The sequence below is a fragment of the Blastomyces dermatitidis genome, assembly GCF_000003525.1.
Source record: "Blastomyces dermatitidis ER-3 genomic scaffold supercont1.6, whole genome shotgun sequence".
Lineage (NCBI taxonomy): Eukaryota > Fungi > Ascomycota > Eurotiomycetes > Onygenales > Ajellomycetaceae > Blastomyces > Blastomyces dermatitidis.
Genome location: NW_025544779.1, coordinates 3,581,348 through 3,605,789, shown reverse-complemented (window position 1 = coordinate 3,605,789; position 24,442 = coordinate 3,581,348). Strand labels below are relative to the sequence as shown.

The 24,442-nt window shown below is 46.0% G+C and overlaps 7 protein-coding genes across 9 annotated transcripts; 4 read left to right on the top strand and 3 right to left on the bottom strand.

Moving 5' to 3' along the window:
- Window positions 1–1,137: 1,137 nt before the first annotated feature.
- On the bottom strand, window positions 1,138–3,064 carry BDCG_06315 (uncharacterized protein). The gene has a single exon (XM_045422049.1). The coding sequence runs from the start codon at window positions 2,463–2,465 to the stop codon at window positions 2,133–2,135; it is 333 nt and encodes a 110-aa protein (XP_045277773.1). The 5' UTR covers window positions 2,466–3,064; the 3' UTR covers window positions 1,138–2,132.
- BDCG_17283 (uncharacterized protein) lies at window positions 1,306–1,879 on the top strand (the record flags this gene model as incomplete). The annotated part of the gene is made up of 4 exons (XM_045426425.1): window positions 1,306–1,347; window positions 1,369–1,461; window positions 1,514–1,672; window positions 1,721–1,879. The coding sequence occupies 4 exons, from the start codon at window positions 1,306–1,308 to the stop codon at window positions 1,877–1,879; spliced, it is 453 nt and encodes a 150-aa protein (XP_045281636.1).
- A 636-nt stretch (window positions 3,065–3,700) lies between the features above and the next one.
- BDCG_06314 (MFS transporter, SP family, general alpha glucoside:H+ symporter) lies at window positions 3,701–5,522 on the bottom strand (the record flags this gene model as incomplete). The annotated part of the gene is made up of 2 exons (XM_045422048.1): window positions 3,701–5,104; window positions 5,205–5,522. The coding sequence occupies 2 exons, from the start codon at window positions 5,520–5,522 to the stop codon at window positions 3,701–3,703; spliced, it is 1,722 nt and encodes a 573-aa protein (XP_045277772.1).
- A 1,438-nt stretch (window positions 5,523–6,960) lies between these two features.
- BDCG_06313 lies at window positions 6,961–11,744 on the top strand. Of its 2 annotated transcripts, none has more exons than XM_045422046.1 (5): window positions 6,961–8,787; window positions 8,887–9,969; window positions 10,068–10,603; window positions 10,723–10,789; window positions 10,974–11,663. In XM_045422046.1, the coding sequence occupies exons 2-5, from the start codon at window positions 9,457–9,459 to the stop codon at window positions 11,106–11,108; spliced, it is 1,251 nt and encodes a 416-aa protein (XP_045277771.1). In that variant the 5' UTR covers window positions 6,961–8,787; window positions 8,887–9,456; the 3' UTR covers window positions 11,109–11,663. The 2 variants fall into 2 exon arrangements, with proteins under 2 accessions (XP_045277771.1, XP_045281635.1); XM_045422047.1 differs by having other exon boundaries at window positions 7,024–7,679; window positions 7,754–8,787; window positions 10,068–10,789; window positions 10,974–11,744.
- Window positions 11,294–18,111, bottom strand: BDCG_06312. 2 transcript variants are annotated; one of them, XM_045422044.1, is made up of 4 exons: window positions 17,715–18,097; window positions 14,809–17,572; window positions 14,460–14,612; window positions 11,294–14,396 (listed from the first exon to the last, which is right to left on the bottom strand). In XM_045422044.1, the coding sequence occupies exons 2-4, from the start codon at window positions 14,984–14,986 to the stop codon at window positions 11,902–11,904; spliced, it is 2,826 nt and encodes a 941-aa protein (XP_045281633.1). In that variant the 5' UTR covers window positions 14,987–17,572; window positions 17,715–18,097; the 3' UTR covers window positions 11,294–11,901. The 2 variants fall into 2 exon arrangements, with proteins under 2 accessions (XP_045281633.1, XP_045281634.1); XM_045422045.1 differs by having other exon boundaries at window positions 11,789–14,396; window positions 14,809–18,111.
- A 275-nt stretch (window positions 18,112–18,386) lies between these two features.
- BDCG_06310 (mitochondrial import inner membrane translocase subunit tim9) lies at window positions 18,387–18,967 on the top strand (the record flags this gene model as incomplete). The annotated part of the gene is made up of 3 exons (XM_045422043.1): window positions 18,387–18,394; window positions 18,535–18,604; window positions 18,773–18,967. The coding sequence occupies 3 exons, from the start codon at window positions 18,387–18,389 to the stop codon at window positions 18,965–18,967; spliced, it is 273 nt and encodes a 90-aa protein (XP_045277770.1).
- Window positions 18,968–19,837: 870 nt separating this feature from the next.
- On the top strand, window positions 19,838–22,161 carry BDCG_06309 (l-allo-threonine aldolase). The gene is made up of 3 exons (XM_045422042.1): window positions 19,838–20,122; window positions 20,198–21,232; window positions 21,333–22,161. The coding sequence occupies exons 1-3, from the start codon at window positions 19,927–19,929 to the stop codon at window positions 21,470–21,472; spliced, it is 1,371 nt and encodes a 456-aa protein (XP_045277769.1). The 5' UTR covers window positions 19,838–19,926; the 3' UTR covers window positions 21,473–22,161.
- The last annotated feature ends 2,281 nt before the right edge of the window (window positions 22,162–24,442 follow it).

Genomic DNA, 24,442 nt, shown 5'->3' with positions numbered 1-24,442 from the left:
ACTTACCCTTGACTCTTCCCTTCCAGCTGTGAGAAAGATATTGAGCCAGTAATTACACAGTGACTAAAGATTTGACAGCAAGCTATGATAAATCATGAAATCCTCTAACAATGAATTAGAATGACACAAATCTCAAATATATATCTAATAAAACTGTAAAGTCATTTAAGAGCAATTTCTTTAAGAACATTGTTGAAGCATATGCAATTGTTTAAACTAATAAGAGTGATACACTAGAAAGATTATTCTCTGACAAGTATTTAATTATTATGAGATTAGAATATGTGAATGAAAATAACAGTCTCTCTAGATTCAAATATATAAAAAAATTGAATCATAAAGAGTATATTCTTGTACCAGGAGATGATAATATGATTCTAAGTGATAAAGGAGAGGGAATATCACTTCTTAATATGTTGAGTATGATATGTCAGAAGATAGCCTATTTATAATTAAATGCTCGGCACTTATATATTGCAAAATTCAGTACTTAGTACTTACTGCATATAGCATATCTTTCTTGACCTGTATTCTTATCATTTCAACAAATTATGTGTCATCATCTCTGAATAATCTCCCTCATAGAATTCTGTTGCGTCACTAGCAGATGCATTAGAAAGGTCATATTGTGGTATTTGAGTGTCAGTGATGAGGGCTAGTGATTGTCAATAGCTGTTTGTGGAATCAGGCTGTGAAAGAGAAAATGCCATACTGTGATTATTTGTGTGTCCGTGATAAGAGCAGGGTCTGCTGAAGAAAGTTCACAGTAGTTCCATGACAGCTGGCATGGAACTATCTCTTGTCTGTGGAATATCCGCCCAGGCGTCTCCCATTGCCATATTATTGTTGGAGGAAATGACTGACAGTCACTCTGTTGTTGCCTGTTTTCGGCTCAAAGTGTTCCTCCACATGTCCATTTCGTCCATATTTCTTGAAAGTTGGGGCAAGTGTGTCGTATTCAGGGTAGGTTGGAAACCGGGCCCCTAACCGGACACTGGTTAGCCTTGTTAATATGCTTTCAGCTATTGCTTTGTACATGTACATGTACGGAGTAACATACTCCGTACAATACAAAGCTATTGCAGCTTGCGCTAGTGCATTCAGGCTGATCATTGGTAACTAGTTAGTGAAGTAGGTGGGATATGCTGAACAAACTGTTGGACAATGCTACTTATTTAAGCCTTGTAGCACAATCTTTAACAACTCTTACCTAGCACGATTCATTAAAAAGGGGTCCACATGCTGCTCGAGGTTTTCCACTGGATCAGAAATGCCACTTGAGCTAACTATATTAAATCCAAGCTTATGCAGCATAGACAAGACACAACCAGCTCCAGTCCGAAACGAGTGTGTCTAGCTAGCTTATAGCTATTATTGCCATATAAGGATCCAACTTCCCCCAACCTACATTCCGTGGATATCCAAACTGGGTTCCACGCATCCTCGCAATCTCTTGCATTGGTGAGTCTGCTATTCTTCGCCTACTTGAGGAAGCACAGCTAACATAGCCAAGGATATTAAACCCAACCCCGCCACTTCTGGTGATGGCAAGCCCACGTGTCAATCTACAGTCGACAAGGTTCGCGATGTCCAGTCCCATACCTCCATCAATGGCCTGTATTTGATCGGCCAAGCTGATTGTTTCTCAGAGTATTCTGATATCCGCGGTGATGTATGAAAAATCAATGGAATTGACATCACCAATGCTAATTCTAAATAGATATGTCGTGGCGATGAAAATGTATCCTTGGGGTTCATTGTATTCATCTCAGATCCTGTACTTCAAGAGCCGTTGAAGTATCTGAAGTATCTGAAGGCTCAAACTCCTCATCTCAATGATATCCTACAGAGATCCGGCTCATATAAAAATGAAAAATAAAACCCCCTACAGCAGGGCCCCGAGTGCTTTGTGTTGAAAGTGGAGGTTCATCCAGTAGGAGATGCTAGCCAGCGAGGATTTCGCGTTTCGAAAACACCAAGCAGCATGGCACAACCTGACGGTCATCCTTTGCTGATTTTACATAACAAATCGGAACCAACCACTCCTCTGCATTTGGGCTATATAACCCAACTTTCCAACCAAATACGCTCGATGAAAGAGCCCTCAGTCACTCATCCACTACTGTCACAACTCACGTATTGTACAGTACCTCTACTTTATCACCCATTTGCTTCCTCAAATATCCCATCCAGGTCGTTTCAAACGCCCCATCAAGCACAAGCTCCGTCAACCCGCTCATCCTCCCTACCTCCAACATGAACTGCCTATCTTCTCTCCATCCCCATCTCGGCTGCATCCCATACCCTTCCTCATCACATTCATAGCACTCATAATCCCTCTCACCCAACTCAGCCAAACGAACACGAAGGTACCTCAACCCCTTCGCATCCCTGGTTAATCGGCGCAGCAGAGCCCGTAAGCGCTGTTCCTGACCGTCACTCACCACCCCGCCAAATTCGGTCATGATTATCGGACCCCCATCGACGAAAAACTGCACGCGTTTCAGAAGTGAGACGTTTCGGGCTCCGATTTCATCGAGCCATATGGTATCACGCGGTATGTTACGGAGGATGAACCCGTTCTCCCTGTAGAGAACCGGAGTCGCTTCGTCATGTATTTGCGTGCATGTTGCGAGGAGGGAAGGGCTAAGGGAGGTTTGTCGCTTGTTATGGGGGTCGGTCTATGGGATGACTGGCAGTCAAGCTCGCGTTGTATATTTGATGGCGTAGCTCGTACGGGAGTAGGAGGAGGAGACAGGGTGAAAAGGACTTTGGCTTATTGCATCGGCTGGAGGTTGAACTGATAGTCATGATATCTTTGTTTCGTGTAGCAGGAGAGGAGGGAACAATTATGTTTGGGGAACGATAGAAAAATTATCATACATCAGTTATGTTGCCCTTCATATTAATAACCTTGCCCACGATTTCATTCTTCCTTGCAGGGAGGGACAGGCTGCCCGCCTTTATCTTACTTCAATCCCCTGTTTCTTTTAATATTTAAATTTAGAACACCGCCTCTCCTGCAGGGAATTTTATCCATTTAAGAGGCAGAAGTTTGTCAGCGGATTACGTATTTTTGCCTATCAGGGATGGAAACGTTGCACGTTCTGGCAGCGAGCTGAGGCGATGATTCAGCATGGCTTCTCAGCCTCACCAGGATGTGAAAGCAGAATATCTACATAGTAGCCCTCCCATTAAGAATCTCGAAAGTAGCAAAATGAGAGCCGGGTGGGAAGGCTCGGTAGACCTTATTTTTCCCAACCCCCCTTTCGGCAGATGGGAGGTGTTTATCCGTATTACCAGTGCTGGTAACTCTGAAATTATGTAGTTATCTGAATTACATTTATGGTACTTACACAGAGTGGGACAATCGACACCTAAGGCTACTTCAAATCGGGAATAGCTAATGAACACAAGAAGAAGTACGCTGTGTGCGAGAGAGAGATAGAGAGTGAAAAGAGAAAATAATCATTAGTTTGCCTGCTTGGTGTTCATGGGCGCTTATATACAAAGTCAATACGTAGGTACAGTACATACTCGGAAGACAATTAATGAGCCACCCAAAGTGCGTACGGGCGATGTAGAATGCGAGCAGTGTGGATGGTGGATGAGAGTAAAATGTATGTGGTGGATTTCTAGGAAATTTCGGATATCTCTCATCACTTCCCTACGTTATGCACCCTGGACGTCTTTCGCACGGTTACAACGCCGTCTGAGCGTGGTGTGTCGGTTTCTCGTCGTCCTGTGGTTCTATAGAGTGGCTTACTGAGGCTCTCCTATAACCAGCGAGCACTTCGGCCTGTACGTCCTCTTCGAAAACATCCACTACAGTTTCAGGGAATCGCCTCGCAGAAACGCCACGCTCGAACAGGATATCCAGTTCTGCAAAGGACCGGCCACGCGGCTCCGGGACACGGAAATACGTGTAAATGATACAGCAGAAGCACACACCACCCCAGAAAAATCCCGCATAGTTAGACCAATTCCACGCACTTGGGTTCAACATGTATGGAGTCAACACGTTGCAGAAGATAGCCGCTATGTTGTATAAAATCCTTCCCAGCACGACGGTCTTGATCTGCAAACGCCGGCTCGAAAGTTCGCCCACAAGAGAGTAGCAGACTGTGCCGACAGTGAGTTGGTAGACCAAAGCCCAGACCAGCATCATGGATCCGGTTGCCAGCGCGCCACTGTTGCGGTTGCTCTCGGGAACAAGGCCAAGGAATCCCATTACCAAAAGCATGACACAGAGACCGCACAGACCGAACATGTAAAGGGTCCTTCGGCCAATGCCGCGAGACATGAGAACCCATGCACCGAACACGCCTATCATGTTGATTCCGTATTGGCCCATGGCGAAGGAGTAGGAATGTACAGTCGACACACCAGCCTGTTCGAGGAAGTATGTAGAATAGTTGGAGAATGAGTTTCCGCTAAGATTCTGGATCGCCCAAACCATACAAACAATTTCCGTCCGGCGCAAGTCAACTCCCCTGAAACAGTCGAGATAGCTGGCACCGCTGGTAATTTTCTGTTCTAATGCTGTGGTGTGAACAATCATTGCAATTGTCTCGTCGGCATCGAAGTCCGTTTCCCGATTCAAACTCGTTAGCCGAAGGAGGGCACGTTTTGCTTCCTCAGTCCTGCCCTTTCTCACCAACCACCACGGAGATTCTGGTGCCATGAAAATCGCCAGAGCCAATGGGAGGGGCCACATCCATTGCAATGCGTACGGGATTCGGTATGACCATTCATCAGGTCGGCTCAACAGGGCTTTGAGTACTCCAATTCCAATGAATTGGCCAAGACCCCAGCAGAAATTGATGTAAGTCGTAAGATAGCTCCGCAGAGCAACGGGACAGACTTCAGTAGCGTAGGTGATGCACAGGGTCTGGAAAACGCCCCATGGAATACCACAAAGGATCTCAGCTACCAACAAGGCCTCCACATTTTGTGCAGTGAAGAATACCGTAATCAACCCGGAAAGGAACAACAGACAGGTTAGAATCGTATATCGGTAACCAAAGCGTTCAGAAGCCCAGCCGTTGATAAATAGCCCTATAATTTCACCGACGACTGCACCATTGCTAAGAGCTGCTTGCCACTGTACGGCGAAAATAAATAAATAATAGGTTGTTTAGATCCATGAAAATGAACATTATAGAACAACGATAGAAGTATAAACAAAATTTCTATGAACCTACCTTGGCAGGGACTTGGTATTCATTCCCGTATCGGACTCCATATTTCTCGTTCCACTGAGGGAAAGCGTAGAAATTGTTCACCAAACAAATATCATAGCCTTCCATAACAATGCAGGTTGAGATGAGCACACTCCATGCAGCTGCTTTTGGGTAGAGCTTCAGCCCCTGTAGCAGGGTCATCCGCTGCTCCTTGTCAGCTGCCAATTTCGCACTCTCAAATATCTCGCTCTTTGTCATCATGGAGGATTTGCCCAGGCTGGCGCCACCCGCATTTTGAGCCGCCGGCTCGACGCCACCAGCGTTCTTAGGGCCCGTCATGAAGTTTAAGCCAGGCCAGGCACAGAATGCTGAGCGCGAGGCTCTATTGGAAGGCTGAGGTGGATAAGTGGTGAATTAAATTTAAAGGGTCGAAGGGGGCGACCGCGGAACTCGCGAAACTCGAGAGGGGAAAGAGAGCGAGCAGGCACAAAGAAAAAAAGGGGAAAAAAAAGAAATACAGCGGTGGATTTTCGCTCAAAATAACATGGGCGGTAGTTACGGTACTGGGGAAGGCACGTGAAGATTTGCAGGCTTTCAAGCAAACCTTCCAACTAAAACGGGAAAATCTGGGGGAGAAAGTTCCAGAAAAACACCGTAATGACAGCAGGATCTGATTCGCTGTGTTCCATCCCCATTCTGGCAATCCAGTCTAGTCTTGCCCCTCGCCCGATCAACTGCGGAGTGAGTTTCCAGGGCTTCCAAGGCGGGTTCCAAGAGGCTCTTCTTCAGCAGGTTCAAGCAAGCCCTTGTCAAGCAGGGCCGCAGTCGGGTGGACCAGGTCACGTGGACCCGGTACGCCGAGTTTGGGTGCTCCGTGCTAGATCGGCCGGCCAAATAGCTCTCACTATCTTATTATGATGCCCTTCAACAACCAACCCCCACAAACTAGGTTCGAAAAAAATTAAAAAAGAAATTGTTTTTTAAGAACCAAAAAAAAAAAAAAAAAAAAAAAAAAAAAAAAAGAGATTTCACTCCATCACCCGTGAATCGAAACACGAGTCGGTGACTCCGCAGTCATGGCAAACGATGGATTCTACCACTAGACCAATGATGCTGCTTTGCTGAAGAACCTCAGCTCCCCACCTTGTCCCAAACTTTAACCTCCAACTCTGTACACCAAAATTAGGCAAGTGAGACAAGCCCCAAGAGTCAATGATGACATGATATCTACCCCGAAACACTAATGTTTCAGTAGCACGCTGATTATCAATTTGACTGGTGATGGGCAACAAACAACGCTCCATGACGAAAATAGTATGGCCAACTTGAGACTTTAGACATTGGGTTTGTGCTTTGGGTGTGAAAAACATATACTGAAGAGGTTCTTTCGCGATGTCCGTCTATTGGGCGTTATATACATATATATTTATATATATATATATATATATATTTGCGGGGTTTCAAAGGGTTAATACGTCCCGCTATTATTGTGAACATGGTTTTCTCTCAGTCACCAGCCGAACTTTTCAACGAGAATGATTGTCCCGGGTTGTACTGTGGAGGAATGGCCATTTGACGAGCGAAGTTTAACCTACGAAGCTGTGCTTTGCAGATTGCTGTCATAGAAGATATCTAATTTTAAAAGGTCCGAATCCCCAATTGATCGACGGGATATCAACGCCAAATTGCCCCTTCTGTCTGGCTTTTGAGCCAGCCCTGTAAAGGGGGTTAGCAATGAGATATGATAGCTGTCAGTAGAATCACGGTTCTAGACGTTTCCTGCCCCTAACGGTTATCGGAGTGGGGTTATCGGAGTGGAGCAAAACAATCCGCAGCTTGGAATGAAAAAAAAAAGAAAAGAAAAGAAAAAAAAAGAAAAGAAAAAGAGAAAAAAAGGTCGTGTCGCGCTTAGCATCGCAGATAATTCCGCCTTCTGTACTCCGTACGGACTGGTAGATGGAGAATATAACGATGTTAGAACGGGTGTGCAACATTGTGTAGCTTCCAATGGTTCCCTAGCCCATGACTCAGGATGAAGAGATACATTCTTTACCCTCTCATCAGAAGGTAAATGCTCTGCTGATTGGAATAGTAAATAAAGGGGGTTGCCAGGGCCGAGAGCGATCTGAGGACAGGGAATATTATTAATCCGACCTCCTAAACCGATCTTGCGATCGTGGCGTCTTGACTGCATCTCCTCTGATGACATTTCCCATAAACGACAATTAGCTGAGAAGTGCGACTCAATTCATGCATGTTACCTCTTCATGTATCAGAGAGAGAATGGAACCTCGGAACCTCTGCTGGATGCGAGAGCATCGATCATTAAACATGGGTTCCTGTGAGGGTTTCTGTGACGCAGCAAACTAGGATCGATCGGCCGACTGTCTACAACATTAAGCTGAATAGTATGCATCTTTTCGGGAAGGCCGGCAAAGAGGTTTATTTATTCATCAGCGTCCGCTGATCACATCTTGACGACTTTCTGTTGAATTTGTTTGTCACCCTTTCTGACGCGGGCCAACATCCGGCGACATGCAGAACGCAGCATTGACAACTCACGCAAGAAGTCTACCCCTTATGTCGTGATACATTTCTTGGCTATATGAGAAAGCTGGCGCAATCTACATACTTCCTCTGTTCAGCATTGGAACCGTCACGGCCCCCACGGGTGCGTGCGAGAATGTGGGAGCCCTATTACCCGTGCAGTCACCAAAAATACCCTACAGCTACTTTTGGGGCAACTATACCTAGCCTTTGTTTCAGGGACCTCGCGACGTATCAAATAGGTGTCACCAACACTGTCCGTCATGGTCGCGCGTTTGACGCGGCATTACTTGTCCCGATTGTCATGCTTAACACATGCACTTCTCAAATCCATCAGCGAGTCAATTCCCTCGATATTTGGTGGTAGTCCCGTACAGCATGTTTACATATACAGTACTTTTTTAACAAAGCCACACGTTTGCCGAAACCCATTCTTATCTCGTCCCACATAATCGAGCTGCTATGTAGAGCCGCGTAGACTCATTGACGACACCTGTGGATCCCTAGTGCGCCTTAACATGGGCGCACTAACATTTAATATCGGAGGCGCTCAGCACATCCATCATATAAGCAGCGATGCGAGCATTCAAAAACGGATGATGTGCCGTTATTCCTTGACACCACTCATACAAGTCCGGCGATGACAATGCAACGGTTTTAGAAAGATTCCGCCGAAATGTGGGAGCTTGAACTTTTGACTCCGAGCCCTTACTGTCTCTTCTACAAATGCAGGTCCTGCCAGCGTGTACGCCGAAATAATAATTGATGTGCGCTTCCGCTATTATCAAACTCGGGGTGGAGGGTGCACCTTCCCTTGAACTCGGTCAAACCGGCCAAACCAAAATATTATAACGACAAAAGCAAGATTCTCTATGCTCCAAGCATAAGATATGCTACATGGCATGCTACTGCATTCATCCTTTGAGATTTAACGTTGCCTCTTGTTAGAATAAGTCTAACCTTGGCTATACCGGTCAACTTTGGTTTTTAATTGCAGGGTACTCAATGGTTAATAGGACAAAGAGTTAGATGATCACCAGCTAACAGGGCTACCTAGGTACGTCTCAGGTATTGCAAGCACTTTCATTTTTTCGTCAGCAGTGCTTAGTAATGCTATTCTGCATATTTATTTTCTGCTATCACTAACACTTATCAGCAAAATTCAGATGCGTTTGCTGTTCCAGTGAGGTTTTCTTGCGCTTTAACCCGTGCCGCCACTACCAGGAGACCAGACAATGGGGGAAAAATGATTGTTTATCTTCCAACTTCGATATGCGTGTGAACTGATGTGTATCTGCTTGTGGCGCTGCAGAAGCAGGTACAGGTATTGTTTTTTCAAGCAAATTGATTCTCTTTGTTCATTTTATTGTGCATGGATGTATATGCATATATCCCCATGTATGCACATCTAAACTCTTCAAACACTCGCTGTACCACTCTCCCTTGTGTGATATTTCAGTTAATTTTTATTTAGAGATCAATGGATTGGCATGCGTTGGCCTGCATTTATTGCTGCCCGTGCTCTGATTTTTAGAGCTTCGAGTCTCTAGTATAAAGTTCTACACTCGCGGTCCATTCGAGGTAGGTAAGCTTCTCAACAGCTCGTCAGTCACAGCATCCTGGCACCGAGCTGTTTGGCTTTTGTATCTGCTTTTCCAATACTAGAAGCTCCACGATTTGCTTGTTTCTTCACTTGGTTGCCAAACCGCTGTTCCCACACCACACCATGCACCTACAGGGTGCTTTAGTTATTCTTGCGGCACTTGGGGTCAATGGATTGCCAACCCTAGCACCGAAAGCACTTCAGGAACGAGAAGGAGAACAACTCGTGCCCAATACAGGGGGCTGCGTCATCGAAAAACCATGGTGTACGCGGGCCGACGAGACCGGAAACGCCAGGCGTCAAGGAAACTCTCAGAGACCCCCAACGGTGAAACGTCAAAGAAATACCGAAGGTTTCTGGCCGCCGTCGTGGCCAAACCCTCCTAAGGAAGGACCTCCTGCAAGCGAAACTAATAACAAGATAAGAACTACGATACCCCTAGCGAGCCCGACAAGCGGATCCTCGCCACTACGACGAAGGTCTGCTCAAACAACTCCACTTGAGAGGCCGGATAGGCCTACACAGCCTGGGCAAACTTCAAGTTGCAACGGCTGGTACGATATTAAGGAAGGCGATACCTGTGATACAGTGACTGTGAAGTTCAATATCAAGATGGAACAATTTCTGGAGTGGAATGTAGGTAGCTAGCTATTCATGTGGATCAGATCATGGCAAATAAATGACTGGGAAGACCTTGCTAATTGTAACGCAATTGCACACAACCCACACAACAGCCTGCTGTCTCGAAGAATTGCGACAAAGAAATCGAGCTCAACTTTTCGTACTGCGTGAGAGTTCTCGGGTCGAAGAGAGCCAAGCGCACAGACCCGTTTACCTTGACTATTCCCACCACCGCAGCGCCCTCCATAACGCCACCATTTGGGAATGGTATTCAGGCACGAGAAAATAATGTCCATCCAGTGACAGTAGGACCCGATGGGGTCCTTCTCCCGCCGAATCGGGCACGACGAATGCCAACCGTGACTTTCGACGCCGATCAGCCCCATCCAGTGTCCTTAACACCTGATGGCATCTTAATCGACCCGGCTCCAGGGGTTGAGGTCCGTCCAAAAGTAAGACCCGATGGCGAACTTCCCAGGCCTATTCGGGCCCGAGCAACGCAAATTCCAGAACCGTTGCCTGAGCTCCCCCCACTTTTTGAACCAACCCAGACCCCAACGGATGAAGACAAAAGTGAGAAACGGAACGAGATACCAGAGATTACCAGAAGGCAGACAATCGAATGCGCCAGGCAGTGGACGGTGGGGCCGTAAGTGTTTCTCTCCCCCTTCATTCCTATTCTCCAAAAGGATCATAGTTACTTTCTCCGCCCAGACTCCTACCAGGCTGCCCGTAGTCTTAAGCTGACGTTATGCAACCCTTTCAAAGAAACGATACGTGCGAGTCCATATCCAGGGTCGCGGGAATTTCCGTCGCAGAGCTCGTAGCGCTAAATGTGGGTAGTCCTTTTTTTTCCCCCTAGTTACTACATACATATGAACATGACACACCCATCCCCTCTCCCCCTTTCCATCCACCCCTCCAACCAACAGCCAACAGCCAACAGCCAACAGCCAACATAATAAAGACATAAATAAAAATCAACTCCACTAACCCCAAAACCAACAACCCACCCACAGCCCATTACCCTCGCAAGCTGCGATAACATGCCCCTATCGCAACAAATCTGTCTGCGCGCAGGAAAACCTGAACCCGCTCGCCCCGTTTCCATGCGGGACCTCCCACTCCTAAGCCCCACGCCAACTATCAAGTAGACGTAGATAGACCGTTCGAGGAGGCCAAACGTGAATGACTTTTTGTCTCGTGTATGGTATGGTCTCTCTCTCCCTTTTCTTTCTTTCCCATCTTTGCTTCTTTTTCGCTTTTCCACAGTTCTCTTCTCTCTCCGTTCGGTTACTTTTTTTTATGCGCGCTTCTGGGGGGGGGGGGGGGGAACAGAGCGGAGAGTCAAGTCGAAGCAAGCGTTGCTTCGTTTACACTCGTTCATCCAATTATTGAGAGTGAGCAGGAGGACCAGGAATTTTGTTCTTTTGAATTTTATGTAAGGGGGTAGATACAACTTCAGACGGGCCATGACCAGACGGACATTTAGATCTGGTTTTTTAAAAACAAGAAAAAGAGGTATCCGAGTAATTCTTTTTCTACAATCAGCAGCGGAGCAGTAGTGCTGTCATTATATAAGAGTTAAACAGAAAGAAATACAGCACAGAGAGAATTAAAATAAATAACCACATCCTTTTACAATAGTGTTCTTTATTTAGAGAAGAAGCTAAAATGAAAAAATCTCAACTCAAAAAAAATATGAATTCATTTCCTCCCTCTTTAAGTTTCATTCAAACGTTCTCTATATTACTTAGTTATTACACATAAAATAAACAAGCAACTCGTGATATTTATTCAGCATGGCAAAAAAAAACAAAAAAAACAAAAAAAAAAAAAAAAAAAAAAAAAAGGAGAGAAAGAAAGAAAATGCGGAGGAAAGTTAGGAAAATAAATAGAGAAAAAGCGTACAAAATGAAGAAATAGAAAAAGGAAAAGGAAAGGAAATTATGCATTAGACATTGACGTCGTCGATGATGGCTCCGGAGAAGATTGCTGATTCTCCACGACTGTTCCCAGCTGTGGAGCAGGCGCCACTTTGACTGTTTCCGCCGTAGATGGCGAAGGTTGTGGTGGTGATTGCGACTCATCCTCCTCCACCTTCGGGAGAACGGTGACACCACTATCTTTTGGCGCTTCTGTAACGGGCCAGGGGGGTGTTTCCTCTGGGATCGTCGGTTCCGGGAACGAGCCGGGGAATACCATTGTAAGGGGCGGAGAGGGTTGAGGTGTGGGAGGAGCTGCTGCTCGAGTTGCTGCCGCCGCCGCCGTCACTGGCGGCTGTGAAGATTCCAGAATTTCCGCCGGGCGGGTGACCCGTGGCTCTGTGGGCGGCTCTGTCAATGTAGTCCCCTTGCTCTCTTTGCTTTCTCTGCTTTCCTTGGGAGGCAGGATGGATAGGTTATGCCTAGAAGACGTCTTTTCGCCGTCAGAGAGTGGTGGGCTTTTCGCGTACTCCCGTTCCCTCTCCACCTCACGCTCTTTCACCCCTTCCTTTACGCCTGCAACTTTGGCCTTGAATTTCCCGAAGAAGCCCTTTCTTTCCGACTCAACTGGTTCCTTGCTTTGATGGCCATAGTTGGATGGTTTCACTAAGTTGCTGCTTACACTAATACTCGAGTCTTGGGTTGTTAATGAGGGTGGGGGTTGTGTAGTGGTAGTGGTGGAATCTATCGTTCCGGTTGCGGAAGTTTCGGGGCTTATTTGGCGGGACTCATTGGAGGCGGTCTTCTGTGGCCAATTTGTGCTTCCTAATGAGCTACTGCTGAAGGCTGCATTTGAGTTGTATCCAATAGGAGGTGGCGGCGACATGCTCATGTCCGTCCGTTCACGTCGCTTGACCCCACGAGGGTGTCTCCAACTCCGCCTATGGTCCTTTTTCTTTTGTATGGTAGAATCATCTTGATGGTCGAAATCAGAATGGTCCGTCACAGATGAACGCGAGTGCATCGATGGGGTCCTCGACCTTCCGGGTTTCAGGGTGCTCTCCGGAGATGCATGCACTGCTTGCTTTAATTCCCCGGTTGGCTGGGGGATAGTTTCGGCGGCAGGTGTCGTAGCGGAATTTGTTAATTTGGGAGTCCACATGTGTGACTGATCCTCTGGAGCTTCCCGCTTATCCGCTACAGCTTGTGATACTAAAGTACTCAAGGAGGGCTCAGATCCAACCTGCAAAGAGTGACTAGAGCTCCTGGCACTTTCGCTCGCGCTTCCAGGAACTGGGCGCTTCTTCCTCAATCTGTTGGGCTGTCGCCCATCCTTTCTGTCGCCCTCCGGTGGGGTAGACTTGAATAATGAAGCTAGTTTCCTTTCTTTCGTAAACGTTCCCGCTAATGGTTGGGTACCTGGTTTGGAACCTAGCTCGAACGGCACGGCCTGTTCATCCGGGGAACCGAGAGGCGAGGGCATATTGCTTTGTACTAAACCCAGCCCGTGGTTTGTGTTCAATGGCGACGGAGACTCGGGAATCGTTTTGTCAGGAGCACCTTGTACTTTAAGGGAAGGAGTTTGACTAGGTGACCGTGATTGAGGTCGGGAGCGAGCAGATGGAGAGAGGTGACCGGAGCCAGGGCCTGATGATTCACGAGGGCGGGTAAAGCGTGTAGGAGATACCGCTGCCAGTTTTTTCGAAGGCACGGTGTTGCTACGATGTACGCCTAGCGACCCCCCACCGGCTGAGTTGGGTGTTGTAGGGCTTGCTGAATCAAAGTTGGAGGTCTTCGAATGTTTTGATGAAACGGACACATTTCGTCGGAGCGCATCGATTTTTCGTATACTATCAGCCTTTCCGCTTGCATTCGAGGTCGACCGTCTGAGATTTGATAGGGTACTATTAGTGGCATTTCCAGCCTGCATAGCCTTGACTGTTTGTGGATCAGCAGCAGTGCCCGTCATGCCAAACAAGAAATTATCCTGATTTTCAATGAGGAATATCAGCACATCCTGGCTCAATTTATATTCTTTCGGCGCCATGTCGTGGGCCGGATGGGACAGCAGTCCCGGTTGGAAAATAGCCGCCAAGTTCGCTGCAGTCATGCGGTTGACTTCAGATTTGGATGCAAATACTGTCAGGAGGTCGAGAATATAAAGTAATAGCTGCCGGTTTAGTGGAGGAAGTTCTTTAATCAGCTGTTGATACGTAACCACTGCTTTGGCATGATCGAACGGTTCCTCCTCATTGGCAGGGGCGGCATCCTTCTCTTCCACAGCCTGAGCTTGATATTTGCGTAGCGGGTCTCGGAACCGTTCGTAAAAGTCTAAGGGTACGATTGGCTCTGGAAGCTGATTTAGGTATCGACGAAGGATATTGGCGGCATCGTGCACGGTATATCCGGTCCAGTCGAGACCCTTACCAAAGCGATCGGGAGAATCAAAGGCTTCTTGTAGATCCTTAATGCGTTTAGCAGATCCACTTAACCGGAAAATCCCTTCGACGTCCGTAGCTAGAGAGGGGAAAATCGATTAGACTCGACGACAAAAATTGTAAGAAATACGGTAGCGCAGACCTTTTTCTTTAAGAAACACGCCACATTTCGCGACGACTATAGGAACATATCCATATATAAAACTGGATCCATCTTCACCAGCGAGAGAAATTGCGACATTTGCATATTTTATGCTAACATTGAGCGGTACGCCAAAAATACCGGTTTGTTGGCCTACACGACGGACAGACACCCATTAGTAATTGGATACAGGGATAGAATTAGACAGGCGTCTCTTCGGGTGCACGAGCCTAATTCCCGAGCCGTAGGGTCTTTTGCGCTCATATCGCTAGAGCGGGTGATGGTCCATGATCTTCGAGGAGGAAATATGGGCATGAAGCTGAAGAAGAAAAAAAAAACAGGGGTTTACCTGGTTCCCCATCTTTCTTTGTATTTCGCACGAATTGCTTCCACCACGAGGTTAGATCTCTTTTTGATGGCGGGGATATCGTGCCGTGTGGAACTGAATTTTGTTGTTGATGTGCTGTTGACCGAGGAAGGTCGCGGGCAGGCACCCCAGGCGCTGGGTGTGAATCGCCGGTGGCCATTGCGATATGGTACCACGGAGTGGTTTTTTCGCCGGCAATGTGGATGAAATCAGAGGATTGTAGATAGGCTAGTAATTATTTGGACGGTAGGGGAGGAGGGAAGGTCGCAAAAAATGGTTTGAGCGTTTGGTCAGGGGCCAAAATGTCGTGGTTATATACTGATCCAAAACAGCAACAGAGCTACGCGAGATAAATCGCATGAGCCACTAAAGCTAAGGAAGAGAGGATGTAGCGGCAAAGATGCAGATGGGAACGAGGTAGATGAGGAGAAGGTAGCGAGCGGCTCTGGAGGATAACGAAGGGCGGTAATCTGGTGCACGAGGCTGAATGGAGGGGTCGGGTGTCTGGCGGGCCGGTGGTGGACAAGTAAATGATGATGGCTGGAAATCGCGGAAAGCCCTAAAGCATTTATTTAGGTTGGGGAGTGGGAAGAGAGGCCGTTTGCATCTAAGAGGTCCGGTCGCCGTTAAGGGTGGATGGCGTACGTGTGGGTCATTGTAATTAAGTGTGTGGTGTGGTGTGTATCTCGAGAAGGATGCGCTGGGTTAAAGTCCTTAGGCGGCTCGAATTAGGCGGTGGAGTAAACCCGAAGAACCAACCATTAACTCAACGAAAGCAAGACTCGTGGAGGAGCACAGGATAAGAATAGCGCAGCAGACGGGCAGGATATGACAAGTCAGGTCAATGAGTCGACGAGGCCATGCCGCTCGCGAGAGACGAGAGAAGGCGGAGAGCAGCAGTGAGACGGCAGCGGGAGTTGAAGTTGGGTGGTTTGAAGATCGAAGGGGGGGCGGCGGCGACGACGGGAAAGCCAGAGCGCATGCTGCTGACTAACTACGCAATGTTCTGCTGACACAGCACAGAAAGCGCTAGGTTGGGTGTACACTTGGACATGGCGCCAAAGAAGTTGATCATAGCTCAGTGACATCAGTGTAGTGTGGTTTGTGGTTTGTGGTTCCAACCTCGAGTTAGTTGCACAGTCACGAATATAATAATAATAATAAATGATTTGATCTGGGGATTTCGGAGTTACGAGTTACGAGTTACGAGGTGCGAGGTGCGAGGTGCGAGTTGCGAGTTTACAAGTTGGTTGGATGAACGCCAGTCGGTCCCACACTGCCCCCCTCTGTTTCTTGTTGACTTGTCCATACTTGTAGTTACTCTTGTAACTACTAATGGGAGATGAAAGGAAAAAGGAAAAAAGAAAGTACGGTAATTCAAAACCTTAGCGATGGGTCTGGCCTCTGTGTCTTGTACTGCATGGACTGCAGATGCTCTGAAACATGTGCTGTCTCAGCCTCACGTGACCCAACGGCGCCTCTCCTGTCTCTACTATGTATATACAACCATGTGTCTATCTATCAGTCGATCTGCCAACCTGCCAACCTGTCAAACTGTCAAACTGTCAATCGATCAACCGACCCATTTGGTAGCCCAACATTCGATCGTTATTGTGGTGCAAGTGCCTTGGTTATTGACAGAAATAGCATCAGCGGTCATAATCCCAAGCTATTAAAGCCTCCACAGCCATCGCCCGCGCTCCTCGTCAAAAAATCTTCTTCTTCTCACGAGATAAAAAAGAAGGAAACAAATAAAACAGGTTTCATGATGGTGCCTTGCATACGTCTCACCTTACGAAACCAGAATCACCAGCCACAGTTTCTATTATTAATATCATCATATCGAGGGGGATTTATACTCCGTACAGACACACACTCTGGATATAGACACCACCGCTAAAATCAATTACTATGTAAAAAACAGGAAATGGGAAATGTTATGCATACAGGAATCACTGTCTGTCTGCCTGCTTCTCATATCCACTGAATTTCTATGAGAATAGAGATTGCCAGCTGCCGGTGTGCTTACTGCTCCAGGGGGGGGGCGAAAAGGCGGGGGGGACCCCCTGGATACAGCTGATATGACGATTCTTATGAGCTGAGTTTAAGAGATATTAATAGACTAATTTTTAAAGAAATCTCTCCTTCAACTGATAATGAAAGCTTCTCTATCTCAACTGTATTTATTGTCTTGTGATACACAGCAGACCAAAAACAGGCAGTTCTGAAGAATTGATGAGAGGATGAGCACAACGAGTGCATCCTTGAGTGGATGAGAATTATTTGAGAGGAATAGAGATAATACGGAGTAGATAAGTTAAGTTACATCATTAATTAATGGAAAATCAATTACCAAGCTATTCCTTATATAAACTAGTGGTGGTCTCTATATCCAAAGTGTGGTGTCTGTATAAATCCCTATATCATGCCTATGACGCCCTGTGGTTGCGACTGCTGCTGCTGCTGCTGATGCTGACGCTGATGCTGCCGATGAATTTGCCTCTGGCTGTCGTGTGCAGAGTGGCGAAGGAAGCATCTACCTATCACTCTGGACTTCCAACACAGTACGCCGCGTACTAACGGTTACGCTTGTTGAGGCCCGGATACTGTCTCGAGCCAACAAGGGCCTCTAATAATAATAAACAACGAGCATCCCTCGTCATACATATCTCGATCAGCATGGTCGCACATCCGTCATCAGCCTTGCGCGTGCTGTGGAGAGGCAAAATGAGAATGGAATGCCATGCTGGTTGGCAGCCGTTAGTTCCCCGGATATTGACCAGGATCAGCCACTCTGAAAATAGAAAGGTGCCTATCATCCAAAAGACAAAAGCCGTTTACTTGACAAGGAGGGATATATTTGTGATGAAGCACAAGTTGATGCTCACATGCTAGGTCAACAAAAAATCATATCTATCCCATCCAGAGCATTGAAGCCTGGGTTGTTTCTGGAATATTTTCTGATCTGCAACGCACAACTTCCAGGGTTGCGTTTGAACATGCATTTCAAAGGCATGTAGGATATTGCGAAGACACCGATGTCATCGCTGTAAACTGTCTCTGCTTGCTTTTTTGGTTATGATAATTGTTGTTTCGCTGTTCTTCAGAGCGCTACAACGGGGCCAATGACAGCAGTAGAAGATTCCCCACATATCCGTTATGATTGCAGGAATTGAAATAGTGAAGTTAGCCGTTCGCGTTCACCGATCGTTAGATGAATTCTCTCGTGGCGTGAACAGTACTGTAGGCTACTGGGGCAAAAGAGCTCAGTCACCACCAGCGCTGCTGGTAGAAGGGCCGATCAACCCCCGGGACCCCCAACAAGTACAGCGTTAGAGATCTCATGCCCGGCCGATGTCATGTGACATGCAGTCTTTCGGAAAAATAATATCCCACCTCCAGCTCGCAGGCTTTGGCGCCAGCGGGAGAAACAGCTCAACTTTCCATATCTCAACACCAAAAAACGATCACCACGTATCTTCTCCTTGCCATTGTTAATTAACCCGGACCTGTTGCCTTGCGGAGTGTAAGGGAGAACCTCCAAGTGTTCCAATTGCATCATGGACGCGTACGTGACCTCTCCTATCCGCCTTGCAAACTCTCGCAAAATGAAATATCTTCCCCCTTCCCCCATTCTATACGCCCTTGCGATGTAACAAAAAGAACACAACTAGTCGCTTACATTAACCCATATAAAAATCCATTCAGTCTAAACGCCAACGAACAGCGCGAGCTGGCAAGCCGCATGGAAAAGAAGCAGATGAAAGAATTCATGACGGTACAAAGGCTCCCCCATCCCCACTCAATCCTTTCCATTCCAATCCCATCCAGTTCAACCCCATCCGTATCAACAAATATATATATGCACATACACGCCCAAAACAAACAAAGAAACAAACCAAAAATGAAAATAAAACAACTATTAACCCTCTACAACACAATATAGGTCTACTCCAACATTGTCCAACGCTGCTTCGAAGACTGTGTCAGCGACTTCACGACCAAATCGCTCATCAGCCGCGAACAGGGCTGCGTCAACCGCTGCTTCGACAAGTTCATGAAGGGCTCTGAGCGCATCAATCAGCGCTTCCAGGAGCAGAATGCGCAGATGATGCAGTCGGGGCAGATGGGGGGGAAATAGGACTATAAATGATTTTTGATTCTATATATAATATCCCGAGGAGGGAGGGAGTGAGGAAGTTTACATGCGTCTATGAAAATGGGATGGTATGTGATGACCGGGCCTACTAGCTGGCTAGCTAGCTAGATGGATGTCCAGAAGACATAGGTTTTTGGACTACATGTACGATTTTGTGGATGCGCCCGTTTTATGGTTATCCTGCAGATTTCTCCTGGGGAACTATTGAAGAAGGGGCGGTTTCTTTTTCTTTTTCATTTCTGTGTGTGTGTGTTTGCAAATTGCTCCATCTATACACACCAAGAGGGGGCTGTGATGATCCTTACTGAATTGTGTTTGTGGGGATGGCATTTGGGGTGCTTGTTATGGGATGAGGGTCGAGCATCATCTATCCAGCTGATTAGATTTCAGCACAGGGAGACGGGGTTTATTTCATTTGGTGTCTCATCTGTTGTTCATTTTGTCGTGTTTTTGCTGCACCTGTACACTATTATTTCATTACGAATTTACCTGATGAGTCAGGGTGGGATAGAGGATCTATCGTGGCTTTTGAATATGGATGTTTTCTGTCTTAAAACGGGATCTTTACCCTCTACTCGATTATACTCCTCTCTTGATCCTCGTTAAATTCTCACATTTATTTAGCCTCAATACTGCCATGATGTTGAAGGGGAACAGGGCGTTCTCGAGGGGTCAGCCCTCAGCGATGAAAAGTCCCAATCACATTTTGGATGTAATCTACCTATATAATGGAAACGCTCGTGAAGATGTTACATGTATATTGCAAATATAGAAAATGTGCTCGCACTGGACGAAGTAGAGTAGAAGTAGTATGAGGAGATGCGCAACCGGCGCTGGTGGATCCTCGGCAACGTTGCCTCTCAGCTAAATAGCTATTTACGGGATTACCAGAACCATTCCTTTAGGATCTCCCGCCGAACATATAAACAACGATTCCCCGAATGTATAGGTTATTTAGCTGTCAGTCCCAACAGCTTTCTGCTCCATTGGGTAGGATTGCCTGGCCACAGCACAATCGCAAAACTATTACTACTCAGCTAGGTCGGCCAGCGCTCAGAGCAGCCAGCACCATGCCGCCGCAAACAATAATTGCAGAAGCAGCTCGAAATGCTCGGGCCGCCACACATGATTTCCGAAGTAAGCCTCCATAGAGAAAAGATACAAACATTGTATATACGATATGAAAAGCTGTGTCTTAACATGACCAAATAGGCGACACTGCCACTCTGCCAACCAGCAGCATGCTGTCATCAACCATTACCGAAGCCCCGCGCTACGGGGACGACGTCTTCTCCCAGGACGAGCCCACGAGCGCCCTAGAGACTTACGTCGGGGAATTGACGGGACTGGGAAATGCCCTCTTCGTCTCATCGGGCACGATGGGCAACCAATTGGCTCTCCGCGCGCTGTTACATCAACCACCTCACTCTGTCGTCTGCGGCCGGCAGAGTCACGTCTTCGTGCACGAATGCGGCATGGCCTCTATGTTTTCACAAGCGCATCTCATCCCCGTGCTAAGCAGTCCGCACATGAGTGATAGCAATACCAATAACGAGCAGCAAAAGTCATACATGACTCTAGAATCTATCATCCCCAACATTGTCCCCGCCGACGGCGAGATCCACGGCTCCCCAACGCGCATCATCGCGCTGGAAAACACACACAACGGGCAAATCACCCCCGTCTCAGAAGTCAAGCGCATAGGGGAATACGCCCGCCAGTGCGGGCTAAAAGTACACATGGACGGCGCCCGGCTCTGGAACGCATGCTATCCACCCTCCAGCGCCGGAATGGCGCCCGCACAGGCGGCGGAAACCGCCAAATCATTACTCCGCGAATACTGCTCGCACGTGGACACGGTCAGTTTGTGTTTCTCTAAATCCCTAGGTGCGCCTGCGGGCTCCATCCTGGCCGCCAGGTCGCCAGAGGTGATTGCCCGCGCCCGTCATCTGCGCAAAGCACTGGGCGGCGGGATGCGGCAGACCGGGATCCTTACGGCGCCTGCGCGCGTGGCGATTGACGAGGTGTTTCTGGCCGGTGAGCCGTTGTTGCGAGCCAATGCGGTAGCGAGGGAATTGGAGGAGGAGTGGGTGGCGCTGGGAGGCGCTGTGATGACTGGCCTTGCCCAGGAGACGAATATGGTTTGGTTGGATTTGGGAAGGGCGGGGGTTGCGGGGGAGGAGCTTGAGAAGATTGCGGAGGAAGAAGGGGTGCGCGTCTACGCGCCGAGGATTGTAACGCATTATCGTGAGTGATAGGTTTCCTTTCTTTCTTTCTTCTTTCCTTCAATTTTCTCGTCCGCCGGCTCAAATGATCCCAGCCATATACTAAATGTTACTTACTACAGAAATAAGCGCGGATGGCCTGGCTGCTATGAAACGGGTCCTTAAGCGGACCATGGAATTGAGCAAGAAGAAGAAGAGTGAGGGTACGGAGCTGCCCATGACGGAGCATCAGGTGTACTCTTACAAAACCAAGAAAAGCTGAATGAATTAATTGATGGTCTCCATTTGATTTTACATGATCCAATGATGAAATGTTTATTTATTAACTACAAGCATCAAACGCTCGCTTACGCTCGCTTTGCTGCTTGCGCAGCCCCTTACCACCCCTGCCCCTCTACCACCACCACAGCCCCTCCCGGCCGGCAGCCCCTTTTACCACTTCCACCCCCTATCCCTCCCCCCCCCCCCCCCCCTTTACCACCCCCTATCACCCCTATCACCATCATCAGATTAATCAGAGCTGTACAGGCCGCAGAGCCGGCTGTTCAATCCCATGAATTCAAAGAGATGCACATGACATCACATGAGGTCACATTTAGACTGGCCGGCGGGACTATGAATTTCACATTTGATCTCATTTGATCTGGTTGTATACATTTTGTATGGCAATTTGGCCCAGGGTTGTGGTGTGATAGAGGTGAACAGGGGATAATCCCACACAGGAGTTTTGAACAACATCTGGTTCACATTTGGCTGGATAACTCCACCACCACATGGGGTATGCGGTCGGCGATGGGGTCAAAATGCTTGTATGATTGAGGGCTTTTCGATGGATCTATCAGCGGGTTCTTATTCGAAAAATTGAGCGAGTTCGTGGTGGAGCGGTTGAGTTCTAGTATAAGATTATGTAAGTTCTGTAAGTGATCTAGTAATATCTGAGAAGTTTCATATAAATCTGTTGGGGGTCCCGCGGTTGGTCGGCCCTTCTACCAGCAGTGCGCTGGTGGTGATCGAGCTCTTTTGCCCCAGTAGCCTACAGGTTATGAGACTGTTAAGCGTGAGCCCCGCTGTGGTCAACATGCATGGGTTCAATTCCAGAATGGACTTAAAAATTCCTAACAAATATCCTGGACATTTTAACAGTGTCAAGAGACATCCCAGGAGTGTGCCCTAGAAGTCCTGTGAGCCCTAGGACTGACTGAGTTCATTATTAAAAAGAAGCCATTGTGAGAAGGTCACTGAAGAGAGCCACTGAGAGAAAGTACTGTACTCTGTGATAGCTGGTCTGAGAGAGGGTGTTGAGAGTCTCATGATTGGTCAGCTCTTCTACCAGCAGTGCGCTGGTGGTGATTGAGCTCTTTTGCCTCAGTAGTCTACAAAATCATTAATAGAAGTTAGTAAATTCAATAAAGCTTTATACATCTTTCACAGTGTATGAAGTCTTTCATTCAAGAATAGCAGAGATCTTCTCAGAATTTATTCAGATTTTCTTATCAGCTTCTACAATAAAATCTAGATATTTTATACTTTTAACTTTAAAATTATACTTGTTTATATCTATTAGTAGTTCTGCTTCTTATAGTTATTATAATACTCTTTACACATGTTCTTAATATTCTTTTCTGAACTCATCAGTAAAGATGAGAATGTTATCAAGATAGATAAATATAAACTTATTAAGAAAATCTCAAAGTGCTCAGTTGATATACTTCTGAAATGTACTAAGAGTATTAATTAATTTAAAAGATGTAACTACTCATTCAAAGAGATTATATTATGTTCAGAATACTGTAAGTTACTCATCTTCTTCAGTGATACAGATCTTATAAAAAGCAGTGAGAATATCTAGTTTTATAAATTATTAAGCTTATCTGATATGTGCTAGAGTTTTATTAATAAGAGATAAAGAATAGTAATCTTTCTTTATTAATCTATTCAGTTCTTAATAGTTTACACAGAATCAGAGTTCTCTGTCTGATTTCTTTATAAAGAGAATAGAAGCTGCAGTAGAAGAGTTACTAATATATATAAATTCTTTATTTAACAGATTATTAAGTGTCTTTCAAAGAAGAAGAAGTTTATCTCAGAATATATTATAAAGAGAGTCTCACAGTAATTCAGAATTTTTATTATTTTTCTTTTTTAACTTGATACTGTAATTTACTTCTGAATCTTATAGAGAGAGTAGATTAATAATATTATCTTATTAAAAGATATCTAGATATTCATAATATTATTAAAAGAGTTTTGTATAAGAATTTATTATTATAATATAGAATAACTTCTCTAGAGCTTTTTTAATATTAATTAGACTGATGAAGTAGATTACTATACAATTCTACTATCAGTAATTTTTTCAGTGACTTTATTAGAAGTTCTTTCAGAGTATTTCACAAGTATTGACAGAGATCTGTGTTAGATTTATAATCTTGTAAATATTATTCTCATAAATCTGATCATTATTGAGAAATATTAAACTTCTGTTTTAAGCATCTAATAGAATGCCTTGTTCAGATAATTAAACAAGTTCTAGTATAAGATTATAATCAAGATTATTAACTTCATATGTATAAGTATTCTTACATTGTGAAAGAGGCCTACACCGAATAGATCAGTATAATAAATAGAACTTATATAATAAAGAGAAAAACATTAAGAAAGAAAAAGAAAGAGAAAGCATGAGAATCAGTAATTGAAGTGAATATTTATACATGTTCATAGCAGCTGAGAATTGGCAATTGAGAATGACTGAGAATCAGAGCATATACATTTATACGCGTTTGTAGCAGCTGAGAATCAGTGATTAAAAATAGCTGAGAATCAGAGCATATGCATTCAAGAATAAAGTGATAGAAATCTGTAAAGTGTAATAGAATAGTCTATATAATTGATCAGATGTGCTAATTATATTAGCTCTCTTCTTTCAGAAGCAGTTCTCATCAGTCAAGAATCACTGTTTTAGATAATATGAAACTTAAAGTTCAGATCAGTTGATCATAGCTAATCTATTTTACAAGATATTATCAGTCACAGTCACAGAGTCTCTCATTGAGAATATCTTCAATCTCTCACTCAAGCTCATTATTGTCACACTCCCGGCCGCGCCAAGGCCCCGTTGCGGTTCCACACGGCCCATCGCTTCCATGCGGATGATTCCATCCATCCCGCATCCCGTCCGAACCGGTTTCCAACCGCCCTATGACATCATTCGGATATATCATAGGAAGATCCG